At 31.2% G+C, this 20,572-nt stretch overlaps 1 protein-coding gene across 1 annotated transcript; it reads right to left on the reverse strand.

Annotated features, from left to right (window-relative positions):
* Window positions 1-1,920: 1,920 nt before the first annotated feature.
* LOC103485598 (protein RETICULATA-RELATED 5, chloroplastic) lies at window positions 1,921-7,217 on the reverse strand. Its single transcript, XM_008443267.3, has 6 exons — window positions 6,247-7,217; window positions 5,141-5,671; window positions 4,162-4,269; window positions 3,485-4,030; window positions 2,894-3,007; window positions 1,921-2,243 (listed from the first exon to the last, which is right to left on the reverse strand). Exons 1-6 carry the CDS (start codon window positions 7,066-7,068, stop codon window positions 2,094-2,096), a joined length of 2,271 nt encoding a protein of 756 aa, XP_008441489.1. The 5' UTR covers window positions 7,069-7,217; the 3' UTR covers window positions 1,921-2,093.
* Window positions 7,218-20,572: the final 13,355 nt, after the last annotated feature.

Consider the following 20,572-nt stretch of genomic DNA (forward strand, 5'->3'; position numbering starts at 1 on the left):
AATACATAGGGCCAAAAGAGACAGGTCTTTCTTCTCTGGTAAACATCCACATGTAAGACTAATTAAATAATCAATAGGGACACAACTTCTCACTTCCCTGGTCTTCATTTGTTACTTTATATCAAATGCATGAACGTTGCCCAGAAACTTGGATAAGGATCTTCGTAGAGTTAATTTTCAATTATGCACAAAGACCTTACTTCTGAAGGAATGTGGTATGTAGATCAAAGCTTGATATGCATTGAATGTGAAACATTTCAACATAGGATCCCAAAAATGCACCCTTGTAGAGCATGCACATTAACACTTATATACATGAGGTCAGCTATATTTTCATATGCCTTTATGAACTCCATTCTATACTTCTCAGTCAAACTCTCTCATAGGCTCTACAGATCTTCCATGTTGTTGTTGACAAACCTTAAGTGACATGTATGAGGAAGCACATTTTCCAAACTCTTAGGCCAAACTGTATCTAACTCTTGTTGCAGTTGCTCTAATCATTGGGTCACACCTTCTCATGAGTTTTGACTAGGGAAATTTTGGGCGAATAGTCTGCGTATAGGTGTCTACCATCTTAAGATCAAATATAATAAAAGATGAGTACGAATGCAAGACATGAAATAAAAAAAAATGCAAATGCTCAAGCAAATTCGTGAGAGAGCTGCTAATGCCCTAATTGACTAAGGACCCAAAATATTGCATAATCATACTCGATCACACAATCGAATTGAGCGAGAAATTTTCATGTGCCAACACAGAAGCATAAACTTCTTGATGGTCAACACTACTCCACTCTCAAATCTAAACCTAATGAGTACAACCCAAGTAGAGAACTCATGACAGTGTGTGGAAATAATAAATATAACCAAATATATGAATTAATAAGGTAAACAAATAAGTGAGGTTAAACGTAAATCCAAAAAAGTAAGAGGTCCCCAATTTGGTCATGATATTCTCATGAATTCTATGACCAAATCGAGTGCCATTCATGTGCCTACACGAGCATAAACTCCTCGAAGGTCAACACTACCCCATCTTTATTTTCTAAACCTCTAGGTAGGCCCAGTTAAAAGACGTGTGGGTGTGAGCGAAACATCAAAACAACATAACAAATAATATTAAAAATCAAAATTAATTAGAGTAGGAAAAAACAAGGAAAAGAGAAGAAAAATGGAAGGCCAAACTCTCAAGGCAAGACCTCAACTCCCTAGTGGAATCGCCTAATTGTTGCCACATGTTTGAAACGACACGAAGCAACCGACATACTTAAAAGGGTTAGTTTTAAAACAAAATATGAGTTGTCACCAATCCTTTTTAATGGTGTGATTGGGCACTGAAATAAAATAAAGAAATTCTAAATTTTTATTAAAAAAATGGTCTACGAAAACTAGAGTTGAACTCGAGAATTATTTGTGTAAGGAAAGATGTTAGCACCCCTTAACACCCGTAAAAACGGTGGCCAAAGTTTTTCATTTTCTTTTTCCTTCAAAACTTAATTGAAAATGTCATTAAATTTTTTTAAAAAACAATGTCTTATTTTACCTTCATTACACTAATAATTGAAGCAACGATCTCCTCAAATAAGTGAAAGAAAATCCATCAATTAACTATATCGAAAAAACATTTTTTTCTCACCTCAAGAAAGTGAGAAATTGATGCAATTTCTCAAAATCTATCATCGGAATAGTCTTCTAATAAAGAGACGTTTTTTAAACATTAACTAAAATCATTTTTTCTTGAAATCAATCTTAGATTCTGTGGAGATGTAATCTCACACCTCAAGAATTTTAGAAAATCAAACTCCCAAATTTTCTATATTCCATCGTAGGAATTTTCTTTTACATACTCTTCTACCCCTCTCCAGTTTTTCATACTCTTCATCCCTCACCGTTTTTCACTCTTTTCCACACACTGACATGAGTCCAAAATTGCATTTTATGAACTACATGGGAATAGTTTACAACTGAATTGTGAATGAGAAAAATGAACCCAGAGAAATCAAATTGATCCCTGCTGTGTCTCTCTTATTATATGCATCCGGCTTTAATTTTACAAGTTATCTCGGTTGGGTAATGTGAGACTATATCACCTTATTGATTCTTGAATTCATCTGGGCTTGCTTGAGTTGCCTCTTCAGAGACATGACATCCCAATCCAGCAGAATTAGGAGATTCTTGCACTTGATAAGAGGGCGATTCTCGAGTTTGTAATCCTGTAAACCGTGCAAGATCGATCCATTGCTGCATGTTTCAACAGAGAGTTAAGAATCCAGATCGGTCCAAAAACAAGGCAAAACAATTAAGTTCTAAGAATATTGTTTTCAACAGATCTAAATCATAAGTATTTGGTGTGGAAACTGAAAAGTAGTCTTTCACAAATGACACTAGTGAACATTTGTGACATTGACTTGGTTATAATAGTCCGTAGTTATTATAGTCGTATGTTATAATAGTTTGTATTTGAATGGTAAGTTATTCTAGTTTGGTTATAATAATTTATACTTGAAATGTAAACTATTTTAAAGTAAACACGACTAAAGAAAGAGAGAGAGGATGAATAAAACATAGTAAATATTGTAACAATAAGAGAGTTGAAGCAATAGTATTGTAGTTAATTGTAGTTTAAAATAGCTGGTAACACCAACTACTATCATTTGAGCCCTAAACATGGAGTAGGTTACCAACTCTTATAATTTGAACCCCAAACATGAGCTGAACTATAATAACCCACTCCACCACCATCCTAAATAAGTACTTTAGTTCATAGATAAAGTTGGTTCACTTAACTCATTGAAAGCAAATACAACAGTGAAATAACAGTCTCCTTTAGATAAAAAAAAAGTGGGTTATTTAGTCTTTTCCAAAATAGATGAAGTTAGAGCGTTGCGCACCTGAGTACCCCAGTAAGAATTTAATGTTCGAACAACAAATGAGAGCATATTTACAAGTAATATTTGAGAAGAAAATGCATCAGAAAACCGGTGCTCCACTATTCCAGCAATTATCTGCATTACAAGATTGCGTATCAGATGTTGGAAACGGACAAGATTAAGATGCAAGACAATGTAAACCAATTGAAACGGAAAACAAGACAACTGCACTGGTCATATATAATTCTCAACAACTTATTCACACAGTACATTTCTGATTTTCTACAATAAAATCACCCGAACATAAGATAAAATAAGGCAGATGGAAAGGCATCGGACTACCTATTCTGACACGATACCAAGTGAACGTAATTATTAATATTATATTATAAATACACATAGACTCACACACAAATGCATACACAAGTTCTATAGGCATATGGACAAAATGGCTCTTAAATTTGCCTTAAGATTAGTAATGGAAAGCTTTAATGGATACCCCATTCCCTAGGTACACAAAAAAGAAACTAGAAAATAAGAATGAAATGAGTACTTCAAAGAACAATTAGTCTTCATCAACATATTTTAAGTATAACCAAATCTTCTGGCTACCTGATATCTTAAATTTGCTGATGTTCCCAAAAAGCACCCATAGACTGCTGCAGTTTTAAGTATTGGAGATCTCTTATTTCGTTGCTTAGTCGCCAAGGCTGGATTGAGGAATTTACGAATAGTAAACAAAGCATTTGAGGAAGCCACGGCACCAATGCTGGAAATAAAGCCAACACTAGCAAGTTTTAAGCCGCCAAAAATAACAGACGCAACCCTGTGACTGAGGTTCCAATTCTTTCCAGCAAGGTTTTTTTGAAAAGCATTATCTGGGATAGACCCTAGTAGACCTTGTAAAATATCAGTGCTTCCAGATACATCGATGTCATCGGTGGAAAGGAATGCCAGGGTCGGTGCAGGAAGCCAGACAGTAAAAAAGTCAACAACTGCACCCCGTAAGGTATCCGTAATAACGTAATCAAGTTCCAGGAAAAAGTTCTCTTTTCGCCTCTCATATTGTGCTAATAGAGTAGTTGTTAGCGATATGGCTTCTTCTATTGCTAATCTGTGTAAAAACTTAGGATCTGCCAACAATCTTTCCCTGAAACCCTGTGCCAAAGTAAGATGAAGATGTAGTAAGAATCAATGGAAGATTTTAGCAACGTTCCTAATTTATAATTGGAGCTTCTTATTGAGTTATAAAACAAGTACTAGAAGTCGTTTTCAGAAAGCAACTGAACCTGGAAACGATGTGTAAGTTCTGAAATTAAAGGATATTGCTCCAAATCAAAGAAGTTTTGCAACACCTCTGGTGATACTACACCCAGATCCAACCCTTTTTGGATATCCTGAAAGGATGCGATGATATTTATTTAGTAGAATGTAGCATGTATGCAGATCAATAATTAATTTCTAATGCTATTTAGTAAAACTCCATTATTTCCAGTATACCTCCATTTTCCAGATTCAACTATTGAACGATAGAACAATCAATTATTTCACCCCAAAAGAAAAATTAAAAATAAAATGAAAAGACATGTGTCACAAATTTTTGATGATTGAAAAGTTAGAAGATACCAAACACCCTGGACAAGCCTAACAAAGGCATAATCCAAATTAAACGACTATACACAGAACAACTATAAAAACCACAAGATTACCTAGGCCCAAGACTACAAATTGTTGTGCAACAATCCTATAATCAACAAGCCCAATACTGGAAAGCAACAATGGTATAAAGCAGTATCAATTTGGGGGCTAAGGCCTTAATAGTTAGGTCAAGGCCAAAACCACCCCACTTCTTCTTAACACACCAGCATGCTTTAACCTAATCACAACCATCTACTTAAAAACTACAGTGGCAACCTACACGGAAAATAAATGATCATACCAACTCCAAACTAAGAAGGGGCTGGCACGATTTGATCTAACTAGTTTAGGTGCATGCAAACTAACTGGAGCACCAATCAAACGAAAATTTCTAGTAACAATAGAGTACAGCCCGGAACAATCAATCATTGAGCTAAAGCACACGTTAAACGAATAGCAAGTATCTGGAAGAACAGTAAAGTTCCAGACACAAATATGCAATATACTTAAACAAACCACTTATTCCAAGCTCCCAATTAACGAAAACAGTAAGCACGAAGAATTGTCTAAACCCAATAGTTCCTTAAGTGCAAGAATTAAAATGAAGAATTTATTTTCCATCAAGCTAACCTGGGGAAGGCCGTCACGCTTCCTTCCAGCTGCATTCATAACTCTAGCAATTTCAGCACGGTCGAAACAGTTTCTGCTGCAGGGTCTGGCAGCAGAATACCACAAGAAATCTGCGACAGGCACTTCACCCTCTCTACGCATTTGTTGTCTTTCAGGATCAAGTAAAACAACTACTTGGTTTTTCTTTGGAACCTTTCTTGAAATTCTTGCAGGCAGGCCAGTGCCTCTAGATCCATATGCAACATGGCTCGCACCTGTCACAACTACTAACATACCAGTTCCTCCACCATCCTGCATAGCTTGTAAAATAATTTGTGACATAGCATATTCTTCAACTACTCTTGATTGAGCAGATAAATATGAACTTGGACCAAACGGAATAGGTTGGTAAGAAGAATTCAGGTCAGCTGAAGTTCTACGTGATATGGCCGTGAATCCAGAGATGAAACCTGAACCAGCAGGTGGAGCAAATAGTTTCCGATCAGCTTTGGAGAGTCCCTTGATACCCTCTGCTTGTACGATTCTCAAAACCTATTGATATTGACATAACAATATGACTTTCAAGTATGTGGAAGAAAGCAAGATCATACATCAAAGAATAGCAAGGACACGACCACATTAAGTATATAATGTCTCTTGTACAAAATTATTCATAAATATTTTTCATCACAAGTATCATCATATTGAGCTTGCACCTACGAAATGAGCAATGTTGGCAAGAGTTGTAATCTTTTGTAAGAACTTGTACAAAGGGCCGAGGGATTTCTCTACATCTCCATAGTGGTACAACTACAGTATCTACTTTGTGTCGGAATATGCATACTTTACTCTTAGCTTCTATCTTGAAAGCCTTAATAACAATGAAGGTCATGTCTCAACAATCTTCTCTACTTCTAACCCAATATGGGATTACCAATAATCTTTGCATCCCCAAGTACCAAACCACTGACATGACAATAAATCTGTTCACCGCAGGCTTGCTATTGAAAGAGGTATAAGGCTAATGGAATCCTTTATAGGCTAAGTTTGTTGCTAATTGAGTCGAATCGTAATGTACAGTTCCCAAGAGAGAAGACAATGAATCCGCGAAGAGTAAAATCAATTACCTTGAGAGGTGTACCGCAAGCAATAAGACGAACTCCATTTACACGACAGTAACTTAGAAGAGGCTCATACTCCTGCCAGCGCTGCGGTGGCCAATGTGCAGTGTAAGATTTCAGAGTTTCTCCATCAATAGTTTTGTCAATGTACTGGTTGAGCTGCTCCTGCAAATCAGAGGGAAACGCTTCCAGAGCTACAGACAGTGTCCTTTCACTTTCACCGCACCTTCTTTTCAAGCTTTTCACAATTTCAAGCTCCAATTCCTTATCGTCTCGAATCGGAACTTGTTCGGCTTCTCCTAAATAGACTACCCGAGCATTCATTATCTTCTCCCATACTTTACTCTTGTCCTTCCCCACGGCTAGCGGCTCTCCAATGACAGTCGCATCGTAAATCCTCGAAGTAATCACTTCCTCCTCCGCTGTCGGAGCAATAGGTGACGGTGACGGCGATGTCACCGACTCCACCACCGGAGTTACAGTCTCCGAAGACTTCTCTTCTGCTCTGACAACTGCTGATTGTAGAAACTGAGCGCCAATCGCAATTAATGGAACACCGAGCACGGCTCGTCTTGTACTGAGAATCTGCCCGGCCGATTTCCTGCCTACATCATTAGAACGCACAGAATCTTGTTGTGAATCCTGGAGGCAGTGAATAGGAAAACTTGACCGGGAATTCTTCCCGATTGGAAAACTTGCGCAGCTATTTCTCCTTATTGAAATTTCTCCGACAAATCGACACTCCGAAATCGAATTTTGCCGGTGACGAAGGGTGGAACTGGCGGGTACAGGTCCACCAGTAAAGCCGCCGTGAAAATGGAGCTTCATTTCGGGGCGAGGGTGTGGCAGTTGTCAGTTCCACATCGTCACAAAAAGAGAAAATTAGTTCACGAAAATTTTCCCTCACAAAATACAACGGGTGGTCTGGCGGAACTGTTGATTGATTTTCAACCTTGAAATTATATTTTAAAATTTTCAACTAGCATGTCTTTTAATTATATTTTAATAGTTTTCTCTAAATATATTTATGAGAATTGTCCGTATAACAAAAGCTCGTAAGGTTAGTCAATATTTCAATTTTGTCTTCTCGTTTTTTTCTCCGGCTATTTTTTTCTCTTTTCTTTTTCTTTCTTTTCTTTCCATTTCTTTACAGTGTCTCTTCTTTTCCTTTTTCTTTAGGTTTGAAAAAAATTGTTTAAATTGGAGTAACAAAATATAAACAATTGTATACCAAAAAATCTTAAAAAAAATAAATGATCAAATATCGTGTACTAAAATAATTTTGAAAAAATTCGTGTAAACAAATCTAAACGAAACGATTGCATACTAAAAAAATCTTGAAAAAAATCGTTTAGCCAAATCTAAAGGATTCTGTAACAAATTTTGAAAAATAAATCATTTATTACTTAGATTTGAAGTCAAATTTAAACGATGCACCTTATAGAAGACATGACTGACGGGACATTTTTAGTAATTTCCATTGTGAGTCTACGGCACTTTTTCCAATTTCAAAATTGTTTATTTTGACGTTTTGCTATATTCATATATATATATATATATATATATATATTAACCGTTATTAGTTGGTTCAAATTACAATAATTTTTATATATATAAACTCAAACCAAAATCTATCTAATTTTCTATCATTTATTCAAGTTTTTATATATATTTAATAAATAAGTTTCAATATTTTTACTATTCCTAAGATTTCTCTAAAAGAAATAAAATGATCTATTAATATTATGGTACCATGATTTATTTTTTTAAAAAACATCGCATCTAGTACACTATCAACTTTTATATATATATATATATATATATATATATATATATATATATATATATATATAAAAGAGAATTACATTGAAAATTATAACGTGACTTATCTTTTTTTTTTTAAATATAATATAACTTTATCTAATTTCTAATATTAAATGACATTGCTAAATAAGTTTTTAGTTAATTCTACGTGGAGTGTTATTGAATTTTAAAGAAAAAAACATAAAACAAATAATTCTTTGGGAAATTTTTATAAAAGTAACAAACCGTTAAAACATTTATAGTTCGAAGCTCGTATAGTTGGCCAATTTTTTTAAATATTTCAGGTTTGTTTCTCTTTTATTGTCTTTCTTCTCTCCCCTCTTTTTTTTTCTAGAATGTTATTTGGTTCAAGATTTATTTTTTTTCAAACTATTATCGAATTATTTTTTGATCGTTCAAGATCGTATACTAAATATAAAAATTCTTTAAAAGTTTGTTTAACCCAAATCTAATACCAAGAATTTGGAAAAAATTGGTTACCAAATCTAAACTACCTGTACCAAACAAGTAAACGATCGTATAACCAAATTAAAAGTTAGAATCTTGAAAAAAAAAAAACGTTTAGATTTGACTATCCAAATCTAAATTAACTATTGTATACTAAATATATTAAGCGCTTTGTAAATAGCGCAGTTGACGGGACATTTTTTTATTTTTTTATTGTGTGCACATGGTCTTTTTCCTTTTTCGTAATTATTCTATAGAGCGTAAATATTTTGTCGTTTTGTTATATTTTTTTAAAAAACTCCTAATTCTTAGCGGCGTTTTTAAATATAGCGTAATAAACTAAAATATTTACAAAATGTAGTAAACTTACCGGTTTTGTCAATATATACACCAATAAACTTCTATCAATGTCTATTTAATATTATCTATCAATACATTTAATAGACATTGATAAACTTCTATCGATTTTTATCAATATCTATTGTTAATAGAATTTAATATTCTGCTATATTTTGTAAATATTTTCGACAGTTTTGTTATTTTTAATAATTCCCCTAAAACCTATTCAAGAATCTTTTTTTAAAATAATTTATTTTTTTACAAAAATATGGTAGTTTGTCTGAAGTCGTGTATGGGGTACACTACTTTGTTTGGAAGATTTCACACGTCGACTTCACATTTTTTTCTTTTTTTAAAGATATTTAATGTATATATTTAATATTTAATATATATATATATATATATATATATATATATATATATATATATATATATATGTATATATATTCAAATCTCCAAATTTCATTTTCAAAAAATATCTGTCTTTTTAAATATCTTTCCAATTTTCAAAAATACATTTCCTTATTAAATATATTTGTAAATTTCAAATTTCAATCTCCAATTTTTTTTTAAAAAAGATATATATTAACAAATATGTTATTGAAAAATATATTAAACAAATATTTGCAATCCACGGATATTAACAAAATGTTTTGTTACCATAACTATTTTCATTTTGATTCTAAAAGAAAATTAGATATTCTTGCCGCACAATAGAATTAGATATTTTGATTCTAAAAAAATTAGATATTCTAATTTCCAGACAATATAATTATTTTTGCCATATTTTTTTCATTTTTTAATTTAAATAAATTAGATATTTTGTTAATATTGTTAGATTGAAAATATTTATTTAATATATTTTTTAATAACATATTTTGTTAATATATATTTATTTTAAAAAAATTGGAGATTTGAATTTAGAATTTGGAAAAATATTTTTAAAGATTGGAACTTGAATTTTGGGAAGATATTTTTTTTTTAAAATTGAAAATTGGAATTTGTAAATATATTTAATAAGGAAATATATTTTTAAAAATTGGAATTTAGAGTTTTAAATATTTAATATATATAAATATATATTAAATAATAAAAAAAGAAAAAGGTATTGAAATTGTAGATTTTGTCAACGACTTCCAAGTAAAGTCTTTATTTTTGACATTACTTTTAAAAAACACACTATTTAAAAAAAATGATTCCTTATTCAATATTAATGATAAAGACTATTTTATAGCTCTACGAAATTTAAAGATTAAGGTACAATTTGGAGACCTAGGATTGAATTGAAAACTATTGAATAAAATGAGTTTTATAATAAAAATTGAGTTCTATCCAAAAATAAATATTAAATTATATTACATTAGATTATCATAAGTTTGAATTTAGGGGTTTTCTTAAAAATATAAAAAGCGGCGAAATATATACACTCTATAGAATAATTTCGAAAACGGAAAAAGCCAAGAGACTCACCGTGTAAAATACAAAAAATGCTCCGTCAACAATGCCTCAACAACGCACATGTAATATATTTGCTATTGTTTAAATTTGGCTATTGTTTGGTACATGATCGTTTAGATATGATTACAATTTATTTTTTCAATTCTATCGTTTAATTTTGTTTTAATATGGTTACGTTTAAATTTGGTTACATGATCGTTTAGATTTAAGAACCCAAATTTAAATGATTTTTTTTCAAAACTTGGCACACGATCATTTAGATTTAGTTAAACGATTTTTTAATTTTTTTTTATATTTAGATTTTTTATACGATCGTTTAAATTTATATGCACGATTGTTTATATTTGGCTACAACAATTAAAACTTCGTACACGATCGTTTAGATTTGGCTAAACAATTTTTTAAAATTCTTTTGCTTTATGATCGTTTATTTTTTTATACATTGTTTACATTTGGCTACTCCAATCTAAATGATTTTTTTCCAAGATTTTTTATACACGATTTTTTAGATTTTTCTATTTTTTTATACACGCTCGTTTAGATTTGGTTATCCAAATTTAAACGACATAAAAAAAAGAAAGAAAAAGAATAAAGATGACGATGATGGAAAGATTAAATGACGTAAAAAAGAATTAAAAAAAGAAGAAAGACGATGAAAATATTAAACAACGTAAAATAGAATAAAAAAAGAAGAAAGACGATAAAAAGAAATTGCAAAATCAGAAAAGCAAAAAAACGAAATCGCATCGAAAAAAAAGAAAAAGAAGAAAGACAATGGAAAGATTTAACAAGGTAAAAAAACAATGGAAAAATAAGAAAAATGATGGAAAGAAATCGCAAAAAAAAAAAAAAAAAAAAAGAGGAAAAGAAGAAAGACGATGAAAGAAATCGCAGAGGAAGATCATGAAAGAAATTGTAGGAGAGACGATTTCATCAAAAGAAAGAGCAAATTTGAAAATTTAAAAAATGACAGATTTTATTACACATGTCCCTGAATAGTTTGATGTTTTTGTTAAGTTTTTCTTTTAAGTTATTTAAAAAATAATATGGAATCTGTATATGATACGATCACTCCTCTTTTTTTTTCAATTAAACTTTGAAGACGTCGGAAACAAAGAATAATTAAATTAGTGGAGGGAATCTCTCAAGTTAGGGAGGATATTCGGAATCTTTAGCAGTCTCGTATTAAATAATAATAATAATAAATAATAGTTATTATTTCTCTTTTAGAAAGGAAAAAAAAAAAAAGGAGTGACGAGGAAATTAAACACGTAATCCAAAAAGCAAAAGATAAAGATGGCGAATAAACATACAGTCAGAATAATGAGTGGTCGGAGAAGTTGGGAAAGCCGTTGGATTTTTAGAGCACATTCGCAACTTGTTCATTGTTCTCATTTTAGGATTTGTATGGTTATTACCAATTATATAAAACTAACCTTCTTACCAGGGAATAAAAATCAAAAACTTATGTTCTTCCTTGCTTTAATCATCAAATTAATTTTGCTATCCACAAGAATATCTTAATTTTTTTTTTTTTTTTATATATACAGTTTGAGAGTAGAATTTATATGTCAACTTAGAGTATTATAGATCTTGACATTATGTTTTCATAGAAAAAAAATTAGAAGTGACATGTTGAGGCATCTTTTAATTTTACATTTTGGAGTTATTTATAAAATATTTTAATATTTAACTTTGTTTTAAAGATTAACATGTTTAATTAGTCCAATAAGAGATGACATTTTTATGTATCATGGAGTCGTAGCTTTAAAAGATGTCTTTGTTAAATAGTATGACAGGTATTTATTGTCTATTTATCTCGATAGACAACAAAAATTTGTAGCTGTCGAGGCGTGACATAGTCTTAAGAAGCACTGATGTTTCATTCTTACCAATTTCCATCACATTATAGATCGACTGTGATACACAAAAATATGTTAATGCTTTTTTAAAAGCATTGTGAACAATGTCCACCATTTCTTAACGTTCTTATTTACTACTGAGGTAACTCCCAACCTTTCAAAAAGCATATGCAGAAGTTCTTGGGCTACAATTTCGAAAGTAGGAGTTACGTTAGCGACCTTGAATTTAGATGCACATTAGTACATTATATTTTAGGTCAATCGATAATCAAATAATTATAGTATTCCACGAGGTAAGAATCATCAACACTTATGATAATGTCCAAATGTGAAATATAAAAAAATGTATGAAAATGTATTACGGGAAAACGTGGTGATGTCTTTCTATCACGCTTTGGTCTTACAAACTAACTAACGACCCACCTAAAGGCACATGGGTGTGTCATTGCATAAGAAAATTTTGCAATATAAGTGTTGCATGAGTGTGCCATCTAAAGGATAGTACCGAGCAGGGTGTGACAACATTTGTGCCTCTTCTCCCTGGGTTGGAGTCGTATATATTGAATCGATCAGCTTCAACATCCTACATTATAATATAAAGTTTATATTTTAATTAAACTTTATTATATAAACTTAATTTTGGATATCATTCAAAATTAATTTATGAGATAATAAAATATTTGAACGAGTTCAAATATTAATTTAATGTTAATTAGATTCATATTAAAATTATATGTTAAAATTTAATGTGTATATGATACATATTAAAACTATAAGTTGTGAGAGAATAATATATAAGATATTTAATTTAGTAATTAATTAATTAGAGAATTAATTAATAGTTTGGTTTAATTTTATTTAATTAAATTTGATTTAATTAAATTAATTAAATTAAAACTATAGGTTATGTGAGAGATATTCATTTAAATATGATTTTCCACGTCCCTTGATTCTCTCCAACTCCCCTTTTCTTCAGTCTGAAGAAGGGGGAGTTATATGCAATTCACAGAACAGTTCTGGAATGCGAATTCTCTCAAATTTTCTAAAAAAAAATTACCACTCTCAGAATTTCCTTCCATTCCAATTGGTTCCCACAAACCAAATAACCCAGAGAAGCAAGTGGTAGTGTCTCCCAATTTGGAGTTTTGTAGATACAGAGACGTCAACGATCGTAAGTTTCCAATTCTCTGTATTTCTTTGCTATTCCTTATTTCTTGAAAGCATGCTTAGCCATAAATAAGGTTTTGCCAATGTACTAGTATTTTTAGATTCCCAATTAAAATTGAGTTATGGTCTCTGTTATTTTTTCACTACATAGGGCTTACACCCTTTCACCAATAACATAAGAAGTGTTGGAATTTATGTCCTAAAACTCGTAGCTTGTAGTTAAAATTATATTCCATTCAATAAAGTGGTTATTGAGAACTTATTAGTGAAAACAGAATATTATAATCTTGAACCCAATAAACTATAGTCCTGAGGCTATCTATTGTAGAATTGAACTTTATGTAGAGACATAAATGTAGATCAAGTTCGAGTATATAGCGCAAATAGTCTATAGTGTATGAATAAAGTTGAACACTTTATTATGGGGATAGTATGGATACGGCCCGCTTTGTAGTTAGTACAAACAATGTGATCCTAAGTCGTTCATGTAGAGACATGGAATTGGGAGCATCCTATGTAAAGATTTTGCTTAAGACTGGAATCATGACGAGTCACTCTTAAGTTGCAACACCGTTAACTGTATAAAACTGACTATTTTGATTATGATGACCTCGTAACTTAATCTTAATCTTGTGCTAACTATGAACTTCTGTTCACATAGAATTATTCTTAGATCTGCATAGGTGAGGGTCCTCATCAGCGCGGGCCCAATAAGCCTTCAATTTCAAAGGTAAGATCGAGTGGATAGCTAGGGACATAGATGCAAGCAATTCACTCCTACCGGCTTTAGAGTTAGTAGATAGGTTGTTCCCTTAAGAACTGAATCTAAGTCTTAAACAAGGGGCCCTACCCTCTCATTGGCTCAAGTGAGACTCGGTTTATGGGTTGAACCTTAAACTAATTGTTCAATAGTGGATCAACGAGACTTAAGCAACAAGATGAAATCTTGGGAGTAAAACGATATTTTGACCCAACTGAGATTACGAACAATCTATGAAGGATTAACTTACTGATCATAATTATATCAGATGGATAGAAATATATCTATAGTGAGGGGAGTGCAACTACGAGACTTGAGTGGAACGACCCGTTAGTTAATGAATGTTGATTTGCTCGATTTAAAGGGTTTAGCCAGTTAATCTCAGATCATTGGAACCCATGATCAATAGATCCATTAGGTTCCTCTACTGGGTCATATGGAATTAATTACTTAGAATACAATATGATGAAATAGTTCGAATTAGGTAAAGAGAGAAACCGACAAATATATTTGATATAGTCGTCAATTATAAGTTTGAGATAAAACTTTATGTTTAAATATAATTTAAATATTAAAAATATGAATACAAATTCATATTGGGAAGCTCGGAATTGATGAAAATGGTAAAAGTTGTAAAAAGTTAAAATGTTGACTTTTGATTATGAAAAGTCAAACTTTGACCGGCTTTATATTCAAATGTGATTTGAATTTTGAAAAGATGAATGTAAATTCATGCTCGGGAGGCCGAAATTAATCAAGATGGACAAAATGGTAAAAAGTCAAAATGTTGACTTTTGACTTTGACTAGTATAGTCAAATGACCATTTTGCCCCCTTGATTAAAGTTGGATAATCCCACTAACTCTTAGTAGGCTAAGTGGAAGTTCATTGTGATGACACCAAGCCCACTAAGAGAAATCGGAATCGTGATTAATTTCACTAATTGTAAGTGGAAAGTGAGGTGTTGAATTTGGGTGAACTAATTACATGCAATAGTTGCATGTAATTAGGTTTAGGGTTTAAGGTTTGGGGTTTGGGGTTTAGTTGAAACCAAAAGTGTTTTCCATTTCTTTAGGTTTAGGGTTTAGTTGCATGTAATTAGGTTATTTAAAGGGAATTTATAAAATATTTGAGAATTTTTGGTAATTTTTTTATTTAAATTTTTTTTCCAATTTTATTTCTCTCCCAAAGTCTCAAACCTTAATTCTCACCTCAGAATTCTATCTCTCTCTAAATTTCCTTCACATATCGGGTACCACCACCTGATTCTAAGTCTGGAGAATAGCGGGTTAACACTAATGGTGGTCTCCGATTCGAGTTCGTGAGGAGATTATGAGGATTCGTGAAATCTTTAAAGATATAACTCTTCTAACACTAATTTTGTTTTAATTAGGGCTTTTTGCATGTTAATTATTTCTAAAATAGTTTAGATGCAATTAAAGTAGAATTTTGATTCTTATTCCTCTACGCATGTTTCAGTTTTCCATCACGAAGAAGCGTCACAAAATATCCAATGGTGTAAAGCCATGGAAGAAGAGTGGACACATTGAGAAGACATAGACGTTGGGACAAAGTGATAGAAAGCTAAGTGCATCCAAGCATGCAAAGTGCTAGAAGGTTAGAATAGTTAGTGTTGAGGGGAATGTTAAATTATATAGCAACACTAACTAGTCTAGAAGAGTCTTGAAGTAACCATAATATGTCATTAGTGTGTAAATTAGATTTCTCTAGAATTATGTAGAAAGATGTAAATAAATATTTAAAAGAAAAAATCTAGAAATATCCTAGATTTTATTTAGGTTAAGGAATTCTAGAGAGTTTATTTAGATAAGGATGAGATTAAAAATATCTAGAATAGTTAGGATTCTAAAGAAATCCTTAGGGCTAAGGAACTCATATCTATAAATAGGGGTTATGTCTTCATTTGTGAATCAAGCAAAGCAAACAAAAAAAGCAAAGCAAGCAAGCAAAGAAAACACAACAAAAGAGAAAGAAAGAAACAAAGAGAGTTTGAGAGAAACTTTAAGTGAAAGTCAGTGAGTATTTTGAAAGTAAAAGAGTATTCTTTTCAAAAGTGTATCATTTGTAAATTTTTTATAATACAACCTTCTTTCTTTTAAGTGAGTGTCACTTTCTTTTATGACAGTTTCTTCAACATAGGGATGATGGTATTAAGCTGACATATTTATCTAAAATTTTGAATGGATATGCACCTAAAAAATGTGCTTGGAAAACACTCTGAGTAGTTTATAGTTGTAAAGTTGTATCACAATTCAAAATCTATATTCCATATTACATTGAACGAGCATCTTATAGATTTTGGTCGGAGATTTATGAATTATGACACAATAGTTCACGCCTCTTTGGAGGGTTTAGCATTGTTTTAGATGACCATTGTTTCAAGTATATAAATATGTTACCATTTAATAATGTATGCAGGCTTGTGGATTATTGGATCTTCTCAGCCAAAAATCGATAGAAATGAATTCATTTATCATGTTGTTCGATCAAATTATTAGCGTAGCTTACGACATAGTATTCAAGGGTCAAAATTGGGTTATTGCTACATGTCCAAGATGACGCGAAGTGGCCGACTTCCTCAAAATAGGTCAATTTTAAAATAAAATAAAATAAAATAAGAGTTGACACCAATCTTTTTACGACGTGATTGGACACCAAAATAAAATAGACAACTTTAAAATAAACATAAAGAAATGGTCACTGAAAACTAGAGTTGAGTTTAGAGTCATTTGTGTATGAGACAAGTGTTAGCACCTTATAACGCCCATTTAGAAAACGATGGTCAAATTTCAAATCTTGCATTGATAATATTCTTTAATGGTTTTTTAAAATAATGTCTTATTTTACCCCTCATTATTCCAATACTTAAAGCAATGATCTTATAAAATAAGTGAGGAGCATTCCATCGATTAGACTATATTGAAGAAAATTTTCTCACATCAAGAAAGCGAAAAATTAGTACAATTTCTCAAAATCTGTCGTAGAAGTAGCCTTCCAATAAAGAGATGTTTTTTTAAAAAAAATTAATTAAAATCATTTTTTTCTTAGGATCAAATATCAAACTCCCAAAGATCTGGTTCCACATCTCAAGAATTCTAGAAAATCAAAATTTCAAATTTTCTAGATTTCGGCATAGGATTTTGTTTAAGAAAAAACGGTATAAGTAATTAGAATTAGGAAACCTTATGAAATCATAAATTAAATTTTAACATTTAGAAAACATAAAAATTATAACTTTAAAGAAAAAAATATGCATGATTTTAATTGGAAAGGGGGTATTTTAAATAATATAACAAAGCGGCAAATTACTTACACACTATAGAACAATTTTAGAAACGGAAAAAACTCATAGGCCCACAATGCGAAATGTCAAAAATACCTCAATAAACACGCGATTAATCATCCGCGAGCACCTGATTGATGTTATTAAACGATTATTAGACACCATCGTGTTGAATAATATACAATTGATACACGATCTTGTAAATTACCAAATATATAAATAATAAAAAAATAAACGCTAAACAATAACGAAAGACTTTAGATATAAACGATTGTGTAGATTATCTTTAATGATTGTCTCATATGTGTGTCTGATCATGTATAAAAGTATAAATGATAAAAAATGATCATCATACACGATTCTGTACATTACCATATATATAAACGATAAGGTAATAAATAGTAAAAGATGACGAAAAAGTTTAGATGTAGACGATCATGTAGAGTAGCTTCAACGATCCTATATGTAACTATAAACGATCATTTAAAGAAACTAGATCCAATCACTCATAATTACAAAAATACCATCAAAATCAAGGGGCTATAAAAAGGTGAAGGTTCTTGCTCAGACTTTTCGTCTTCTTTACAATCCTTTATCTTTTTCACTACTTTTTTTGCTGTTCATCTTCTATGTCAATCGTTTATATCCTTGTAACTACTTCAACAAAACTACAGAAATTCTTCTTCGTCAATCGTTCTTCACCTTCGGTTGTTCAAGAATTCGTTTCCGGCATTAATCTATATTTTGTTTCCACAAACAAATCTATCTCCATCTATTTCGATCTATCTCCATAATCTATCTCTATCTATCACGATTTATCTTGCATATAAAGAGGTCTGAATCTATATTCATTTTGATCTATCTCCATCATTTATCTGTATCTATCACGATCTATCCCGCATACAAAGAGGTTTGAATTTGTATTAATTTTTTTTTACAAATAGATGGTGAGCAAGAAGTAACAAGCATCAAGTAGCGAATCAATAAAGTCTAAAGTAAACACAAAAGAAAGAAAAAGAAATCAAGGTAGCAAATTAGAATGTGAGTATCTGTCTGTATAACATTATATATTTATGTATCTCTTTCTGAATAGCGCTTCGTATTTGTAAATTTGTTAAAACTAGCTCTTGTTTGAAACATATTGTTTATTATGTCTTTCAACAAGTGAAACACTATCCAAATGACATTATTATGGAAGATGAACAAAAAAATCTTAGAATTGTTGTATACTACAGTTTAGAAACATTGAATCAGATCAAGTTCAAAATAGATCAAAGAATTCTTTCTCGAGTTTTAATGAACAATCCTTTTGGCCAGCTCCTATGCACGAATGCCTCCTTTCTCTTCTCTTCAGTCTACAAGAAAGAAGTTCAGTGGGAGAGGCAGGATTCGAACCTACGTAGAAAAACTTCAACAGATTTACAGTCTGTCGCTTTTGACCGCTCGACCACTCTCCCCTTCCTGGGCCTCCCCTCAATGGGTTCTAAGAAGGAGGGCTATGTAGCCTTGGTCTTCTTGATGAAGATGAAGAAATTAATACAATGGTGAAGTATGCAACAACACATTGCTCTACCGTTAGTGCCTTATTCATTATGTACTCCTTTATTTCGTTTAATGTTGCTTAATCTCCAAATAAAACACGATTAAGTTGTTTCTTTTTCTCTACAAAAAACTCTCGTTTTGGAAACACAAAGTAGTTTGGAAACAATAGCAACTACAGATTTAGAAACACCAAAAACACAAATATTTCCATAGGTTTAATTCTTTTCCAAACAATAAATATAATTTATATCGTATAGACAAAGATAGAAGTCTAACTCTGTCTAGATGTGTTTTCTTCATAATATTTTTGAACATTCTTACTTTATGTGCTTTCAGATAGATGAAGAAGAAGAAGAGAACAACGAAATCATAAATTTAGAAACACCAAAAACACAAGTGTTCAACATGTTTTAATTTGTTTAATATACACCTGGTTTCACGATCGTTTAATTATGTTAAACGACATTTATTTATGTTAAACGATCGTTTATATATATTTTATAGGATCATTTATATATTTTACACAATTATGTATACATATTTAAATGATCTTTATATTGCACAACTGTCTACATTTTCTTGCACAATCATTTTGACAACACATTCTCTTTTTAAATTCAGACATTTGAAGTTGAAGATGGAGAAAATGAAGAATAAGCTAAAAATAAGAGGTAGGAAGACAAAACAAAACGAAGCCAGATTCAATTAGGAAGTATTATAATCGTTGAAAAAAATAGAAAATAAGATAACAAACAAGGGGAAGAAAATAAAAAAGATACAACAAAAAGGAAACAAAAGTTGATTGAATATGATGATGTTGATAATAAGGAAACTGAAGAAGAAATTGACATCGATAGCAGTGAAGAACATGCAGCACAAGAACTGAAAACAAAAGGAAACAAAAGAAAAATTAAAGAGAAACAAAAGGAAAATAATGGTGGTGAGCAAAAAAAAAAAAACAAAAGTTTAAAAAATGATATGGAGATAACCAATCTCAACACAAGAAGAAAACAACAAGAAAAACGAAAGAAGAATGTCAGCTCAAGAATACATTGATTCCGCTCCATCCTTTGATCTACAAATTTCTCAATATTTTAGAGATAATTTATAGTGTTTGAAAAGCTTCAAATCTTTAAATTTAACTTTTGAAAATTTATTTATTTCATACTCAAGTAATTTGTATTCATTTCACTCTTTATATCCTAAACTATCCTGTAAAACGTATTCCTTTTCACTCTTTATATTTTATACTACACAGTCGTTTAAATAATATCCTTCACGATCGCGTAACTTGTATAGAAGCATCGTTGATAAGTAAAATGTATAGCAACATATATTACCATCACGTAAATCATATAACCAGATTGTTTAGATAAACTAGCACGATCGTCATTACTACAAATTTGACTTTTCTTGATGCACACAAATTTTGATCTCTTGATGGAAATGGCAAAAGACCATCAGGAAGAATATTTTTCTCGATGCAATTGTTATCTTGACGGTCTTGATCGTCAAGAAAAGATCCCTTATGTTATGAACACATATGCAAAAATGGTAAAATACGTGAGTTTTTGGGTTGGGGTTTTGTTGACGATTAAAAAATAGGCAAGAAAAACATTGCTTGATGGAC

Source organism: Cucumis melo, chromosome 3 (genome assembly GCF_025177605.1).
Source record: "Cucumis melo cultivar AY chromosome 3, USDA_Cmelo_AY_1.0, whole genome shotgun sequence".
Classification (NCBI taxonomy): domain Eukaryota; kingdom Viridiplantae; phylum Streptophyta; class Magnoliopsida; order Cucurbitales; family Cucurbitaceae; genus Cucumis; species Cucumis melo.